General features: G+C 44.2%; 1 protein-coding gene across 1 annotated transcript; it reads right to left on the bottom strand.

Annotated features, from left to right (window-relative positions):
• Nucleotides 1–1,334: 1,334 nt before the first annotated feature.
• On the bottom strand, nt 1,335–5,844 carry LOC134582543 (protein S100-A4-like). The gene is made up of 3 exons (XM_063439215.1): nt 5,739–5,844; nt 2,019–2,160; nt 1,335–1,589 (listed from the first exon to the last, which is right to left on the bottom strand). The coding sequence occupies exons 2-3, from the start codon at nt 2,154–2,156 to the stop codon at nt 1,449–1,451; spliced, it is 279 nt and encodes a 92-aa protein (XP_063295285.1). The 5' UTR covers nt 2,157–2,160; nt 5,739–5,844; the 3' UTR covers nt 1,335–1,448.
• Between the last annotated feature and the right edge of the window lie 1,927 nt (nt 5,845–7,771).

Here is a 7,771-nt window from a genome sequence, read left to right as displayed (position 1 = left end):
AACACACCCTGTCCCCCCACACTGTCACCATCCTCCACACTGCCACCCCACACTGTCATCTTCCTCCACTCACACCCTGCCCCTAAACTGTCACATTCCTCCACACTGCTCCCTCATCCTGTTACCCTTTCACGCACTTGCACCCCATATTGTCAGCCCCCAACACTGTCACCAATACATACAGTCACCCCTCCCACACACTGCTACTGCACACACTTTCCAATACTGCCTCCCACACTCTCACCTACCCGCCATCAGAATTCCACACACATACAGCCAACCCCCCACATGCTGTCATGCCCCCTTCACCCAGCCTCCCTCACATTAACCTCTCCTTATCTTGTCGCTCTCACCCCCTCCATCCATACCACAATTACCAGCCCTCGCTCTTCCACACTCACCCTATCACATTAATCCCCCTAGTCCTATCACACTCATCTTCTCTCATACTGTCACACTCACCCCAAACCCTGTCACACTCATCATTTTTCACATTAACCCCTTTTACTCATGCCCAACCATGCCACACTCACCCTGTCACATAATCCTGTCTGACTCACTTTCCCTCGCCTGGTCACACTCCCTCCTCCAGCCGTGCAACACATAACCCATAACCCTGTCAAACTCATCCCCCTTCACCCTATCACATTAACTTCTCCTATCCTGTCACTCATCCTGCCTAGACATGCCACACTCACCCTGTCACATAACCCTCCCTCATCCTTTCACTCTCACCACCCCTCGCCCTGTCACACTTTCTCCTTCAACCGTGCCACACTCACCCCAACAATGAATGCAGAGACTAGCTCTCTGTATCCAGCGCTGCAAGCCTGTCATACAATATAACTACAGCTCATTATACACACGATGCAACCGCCATATGTTTTTTACCATGAGTGTTAGTGGGGGCCTCTTGTTTGAGTTTCGCCTAAGGCCTCATAAAGTCTAGAGCCGCCACTGTGGCCCGTGCTAGCCTTTGACTTTGACATGCTTGTCTTACACAGTCAGTGATATTCCATGTTTTCTGAAACTGAAATTGTAGAAGTTGGATGCCGCATTGTTCACTACTAAACATAACTATTTCTTTATGCAACGGAGAGATTGGTCATTCACTAAATTCTCTTTAGCTCCCAATGTTAGGATATAGGCTAACCCGACCTTGTGCCTCTCCCTCTATAAATACAAAAACTAGCAATCCACTGGTTTCCATGGACTAGCGTCTCACTTTAGTTATCAACACTTATGTACAACCCTTTTGTGTTCCATAGCCTTTTCTCCATTGTGGCAAGCAGTTGTTATATGGATATTCAGTTGTATTTATTTGGAAAGAGACATTTTAGATTACACATCACTGAGTCTTTATTGGGAGATTTTAGTTAGTTACATATGAAATGCACAGACACACACACCATCTGTTTTAGGTACAAGTACAAACGGAATTTCAGACACTAGCACTTGAGATGTTCTTTCAGAGCCATGGTAAGGCAGCAAAGGAAGACGCAGAATTCTTTGAAGTCCACTTTGCCATCGCCATCCATATCCAGCTTCCCGAACACTCCCTTCAAGACTTGATCTTTGTTTTGGTTACTCTGAAAAAGCAAGAGAAATTCATAAAATAAAAATACATTTGTTTTATCACCATGCCCAAGCTGCTCTCAAGCCCAAGAACAGAACTTGCTATTTCATATAAAGAGCAGCTTCCAGCAGCAATTCTCCGAGCTCCCAAATAAAATTAAAGGAGAACTTTGATTGCCAGGACAGAGAAAGGAAAATAAACACAAAGGATATAGATCTCTCTCTGTCAGTAAAGGTTTGGCATAGATATCTACGGTGTTAGATTAGACCTCAGTGTCAAAAATTTATTGAATGGAGAGTTAAAAAAAAAAAAAAAGCTACGAAATATGTTGGCGCTATATAAAAATCTGTACGGCTCTTAAAAGAAAGAAAAAACAGCAAGCTTTCTAAACATGCAAAGCTATACGATACAGACATTGATAAATACTGTACATGGTACTTACACACAGGGCAGGAAACTCCTTTGTTGCCAGCTCACACAGCTCGGTCTTGCTCAGTGTCTTTGCATCCCCATCTTTTCCTGCATACTTGTGGAAGGTGCTGCAGATCTGAGCCATGCATGTTTCAAGGTTTCCAGACATTATTCTACAGAGTTAGAAATCAGTCAGTCACTTTACATACAGTTCTTCCCTCATCCAGCCGCCAGATACATAGTTTTTATTTTACGGCTGTAGAATTTTTAGGTGAATTACTAATTTATGTAAGAACTATGTAACTTATTTACAAACATTTCTAAAGACATTCATTGTGGTTTAAACATACATCACCGAGTATTATTGATGTGAAGCTCTGTTATGCACTCAGACACCAACAATATGGAGCTTCAAGAAAAGAGGGACATTAGGAGAGAAAATTGGGACAGAGGGATTTGGGTCCAAAATAGGGACTGTCCCTCCTAAATAGGGACACTTGGGAGGTATACAAATACAGAGATAATTATAACCCAGAGAATACTAAATTGAAACAATCTAGGATGTAACAAGCCAGCAAGGATAACAGTAGAAGTTTTGAGTTGAATATGTTCCGTATTGGAAGTGGGGTGTGGGTGTGTCTGTGGAATAGTACAGACTGTTCTAACTGCTGCTTGAGCTGAAAGGAAGTTTATTAACCCCTGTTTAATATGCAGATAATGGTTTCCCTGACATTGTACCAGAGTCTGTGCCAAGGTCAAAGAGGGAAAAAGAGAAATAATAAATGTATTAACCTCTACAGCCCAGTTCCATGAGGCACTGATTACTCCTCCATGAGAAACTGGAAATTGACCAGAGAATTGCTCATTTTAAGCAAAAACAGAAGCAAACGCTCTGCGAGAATTTTGTGCTGGTCTAAGACTGCCAATTCCCTGCCCGGTGCAGTGAGAATACGCCTGTTGTGTGCACGGCTGTGCCTATTTACAAGGGACTGTCTCTATTTTGGGCTGAGATCCCTCTTTTCTCTCCTAATGTCCCTCTTTTCTAGGAGCTCCATGTTGTTGGTGTGTCTGAGTGTATACCAGAGCTCCACAGCAATAATACTCCCAGAAATGTGTCTTTAAACTATAAGACATTGTATAAATAATTATCAGTCTGTGTAAGATATGTTTCTGGTTCTGAGTTACATTTGAATTCTAAAAATTATTAGTAAGTCACCTAAAACGTCTCAAGACACATCCCCGGCTGGCAACATCCCCACCCCTAAAAAAAAAAAAAAAAAGTGCTCCTTTGTGTCTAGGGAATACTATGATGCCCCGCTCTCCTGGTTCCCCGAGACTCAACACGAGGGACAACATGGACCCCCTCTTCTTCCCTCTATGTAAGAGAAAGATAAAAGTTAAAATGTGTGTTTTCTTCAGGAGTATTCATGTGCATCTAAGTATTCGTGCCTGTTAGATCTGTGTGTGGAGTGTTACACATGAATAATGCTGTATACGGTTAGTTATGTTTGTGTTGCTAATCATGTATGCGTTTGTATGCGTCAAAGGAGGTGGCCAGGAGACTGATATAGCCTCCCCCTCGAGGCAGATCATGCACGGGGCATTAATGGAGTGCTTTGTGAATGGTCCTAGTCAGTGGTGTATTTTGGATTTGTGCTGCCCTAGGCATTACTAAATTCGGGCATCCACAAAATCTAAATTTGCCCCCTCAATTCGTGTCAAGGACAATTTTTTTTGACTGACAGACACATGCCCTCATTGATACATGCGCTGATATACACTCACTGACAGATACACAGTAATTGGCACACACTGTTTAACCAACACACACACTTCACTGACACAATGACACACCCACTCACTGACACACTCTCAGATACACATAAAATGGCATACACACACTGACACACACTCACAAGCACACCCATTCTCACGCACCGACACACACTAACAGCTACACTCACTCACAGTAAGGTGGACAGCCCTAGAACACGAGGCAAACAAGGCATTTGTCTGGGAGCTTGGGGTGGCATTTTTTGGCACCCCCCTGAAAGTGCCATCCTAGGCAAATGCCTTGTTTGCCTTGTGGTAAATACATCCCTGGTCCTAGTGTCCAATACCTCCTGCATACACAGATATATAGACTGTGATAGATACACAGGTAGAGTCAGATCATACACACATCCGGGTACTGACCAGACATAAATGCTACTGACTTCTTGAGGTAGGTAGGGGTGGCATTTGTAATGGTGTTTCACTCCCCGGATCTTCCATGGATAGACAAATCCAACAGAATTCAGACCATTATCTTGTCTACAAGAAAATACCCATGGTCCGTTTAAACCTTCTAGTCCCAATGGAATGTTCACTAACACGCTCTAGAGGCAAAGCAGACAGCTGTACATCTTCTTTAATAACTAGCCCATGGGGCACACTTTCTTCACCTACAACAGTCTGCACGTGTGGACAGATCCTGTCTACACAAACATCAGAAGCCGGTTATATATAATCATTCTGCAAGTCTCGCTAAACCCTCCTGTGCTTTTTAGTCCCACAATTAAATTTGGGACCCTAGGAGGTACATCGGGAAACTCCATGATATATTAAAAAAAAAAAAAAAGCCTTTATAATTGGCAACATAAGGCACAGAGAGAGGGTTAAGGGGATGGGTGTAGCATGATATACAAGTTTTTTTTACTAAATTGAGAATGGTTGGGAATTCAATGGGAATTAACATTTTCGGCCAAGCTAGCTGCATTGGAAGAATAGCTGACGAAGATAACGTTTCCATTTCAGCTATTTTGGAATTCTCAATTTATTGAATAACCCTGTCAGTGTTACTTGAACCCCATTGAGTTTCCACAGTCGTTGTCGTACAGCATTAAGGCTGGGCGTTTTTAGAAGCACCGTGTCTCACAATTCCCTTTTACATGGTTTTCCTATTGGAAGAAGATTATGCAGTTTCCTTTGGCAGAGCTCCTTCATTTGCAAAATAAATGCTCTGCAAGGCCTGAGCAGCAAATATCATTTATTTCCAAAACTAATCTAAAAAAAAAAAAGTGGTTTGCTTCGCTCCAATAAGACAAACATTAACAGTCGGAGATTTAAAGGAACAGGCTAAGGTTTATGGAGACAGTCTAAAGTTAAGGCACCCTGTTTCATTAAACAGACTGCTGGCAGTGCCCAGCTTATGAGGTACAGTGTACTCTGCTCTGAAACACAATGCAGAGTGCAATGGATATGGAGACACAGCTCGCCAATCTAATAGGGTGCAGATACGTACCCTGCTCTGAGAGGATGCACAGTGCCAGGGATATGGGTACAGTGCCAATCTCATAGGGTGCAGATAGCGTACCCTGCTCTGAGGAGATGCAGAGTGCCAGGGATATGGAGACAGTGCCAATCTAATAGGGCGAAGATAGCGCACCCTGCTCTGAGAGGATGCAGAGTGCCAGGGATATGGGTACAGTGCCAATCTAACAGGGTGCAGATAGCGTACCCTGCTCTGAGAGGATGCACAGTGCCAGGGATATGGGTACAGTGCCAATCTAACAGGGTGCAGATAGCGTACCCTGCTCTGAGAGGATGCACAGTGCCAGGGATATGGGTACAGTGCCAATCTAACAGGGTGCAGATAGCGTACCCTGCTCTGAGAGGATGCAGAGTGCCAGGGATATGGGGACAGTGCTAAGCTAAAGGGGTACAGCCAGAATGCCAGTCTCAAGGGGTAGATTCATAGGACGTCACTTACCAGTCAATGGAGTTAACAGGATGCCAATATAAGAAGATATCAACAAAGTGCCAAGCTCAACTAGTGCTGCATAATATATATAGAGATATGGCCCTACCCTATTCAACCCAAAACAGTGCAGATAGAGGGGGGCACATCTCCTCCTCACTTCTAATTGGCTGCACAGTCTTAGCTTGTTTAATGGGATGTCTCAAACAGACTGCCAAACTAACCTGTGACTCATCGTCCATCCCCACAGGCATTTAACCTTTTCCTTGCAGGCATCTGCTCAAGGGGTGTTTGAATGTGACACAGACTGGGGACTATTAGACCCTAATATTCACTTCAACAATAGGCATATTTTATAGTACATGATATTTGTAGTCTAAGGTTAGTATTATGGAAGTGTAGTGGTTATGGTAATTGAGAGTTATTGCTAGGTTAGTGTAAGGGTAAAGGGGATTAGGGTTATTGGTAGGTTAGTGTAGGGCAAGTACGTCAAACTCAAAGGCTAGCAAGGACCAAATAAACAAGCTTTAAGTTTATGTGTGCCGCAAAAAAACACGAATGTAAATTTTTATAGAAACGTAGGTTTATTTTGAAAAGTACAGTATTGTTTTTAAAAAAAACAGCGACCCACTCTACTAAACCCCAGTCCCCCCGTCTACTAAATTCCAGTCCCCCCTCGTCTACTAAATCTTTGTACCCCCTGGTCTACTAAATTCCAGTCCCCCAGTCTACTAAACCCCTGCCCCTGTTTTCACTCACACTCACTGAGACACACTCACTGCCAGACATACACACACTGACATACACACAGAATCACTCCAACACACACATGCACTCACAGACACACACGTTCACTGACATACATGCACTGACTGACAAACAGGCTCACTCACAGACACACACAATCACTCAGACACACAGGCTGCCTCACAGACACACACTGACATAAATACACACACACACACACACACAGACTCACTGACAGACACACACACACTGACAGAGAGACACACACAGGCATATATACAGACACACAGCCATACACACAGCCACACACACAGTCATATATACACACACACACACACACACACACAGACAGCCATGCATACAGGCAGCAATATACACACACAGCCATATACACACACACAGCCAGCAACACACACACACTCAGGCAGCAATACACACAGACAGCCATACACACACACACACACACACACAGCCATACACACAGCCATGCACATACAGACAGCCATGCACACACACAGACAGCAATACACACACAGAGACAGCCATACACACACACACACACACACAGACAGCCATACACCCATACACACAAACACACATTTCCCCCCCCCCCAACACTTTTTAAATTAATTTTTATTTTAATTAAAATCCATCCAGTCTCCCTTCCTTTGGGAGAGCTTGGTGGATATCTTACCTGGTGTCTAGTGGGGCTGCTGGGCAGGTGTACTTTCAGGCAGGCAGGGGGGCGGACAGGCAGAGAGGGAGCATTGATTTCTGAGCTCTCCCTGCTCAGCTACCTCGCGCACCACAGAGTGATGCCGGGAGCCGGAGTGACGTCATATTCCGGCTCCCGGCATCACTGCAGGGATTGTGCAGGAAGAGCTCAAACTCAGCAATCCCTAGCCGCCCATGGGCCGCAAATATATTAGTTGTGGGCTGCGAGTTTGACATCTATGGTGTAGGGGGATTAAGAGTGAGTGTTAGGGTAGTAAAGTGATAAAGGAGGGGATGCTTGCTGAAATGCTTTATGTGTGTCATCTCTCTTCTAATTTTTCAGAAAGTGCAGATTTCAATAGAAATTGGCACTTTTCCAATTTAACCTTGTTACACCTCTCTGGCTGTCAATCAGACAACTAATTCTGATTCTTACTGGTTTGTTAAGCTCAATGGAGCTAAACTAAAGAGGCAGCAATTGCTCAGAGCATCTGCCTTGCAAAGACTGCTCATTGAGCTGCACTGGGAAGTCTGGGATTGGACAGCCACAGAAAGTCTGGGCGGGGTTTGAATGGGTGGGCTTG

Source organism: Pelobates fuscus, chromosome 13 (assembly GCF_036172605.1).
Source record: "Pelobates fuscus isolate aPelFus1 chromosome 13, aPelFus1.pri, whole genome shotgun sequence".
NCBI classification, from domain to species: Eukaryota; Metazoa; Chordata; class Amphibia; order Anura; family Pelobatidae; genus Pelobates; species Pelobates fuscus.
The sequence above is the reverse complement of the archived record's forward strand: the minus strand, read 5'-3'. Positions and strand labels throughout refer to the sequence as shown.

What these genes read in the sequence shown, in the direction of transcription:
- LOC134582543 (XM_063439215.1), bottom strand. Translation starts at nt 2,156, where the DNA reads ATGTCTGGAAACCTTGAAACATGCATGGCTCAGATCTGCAGCACCTTC. An exon ending in AGGAGTTTCCTGCCCTGTGT is followed by an intron (nt 1,590 to 2,018) that starts GTAAGTACCATG and finishes TTGCTTTTTCAG; the next exon opens with AGTAACCAAAACAAAGATCA.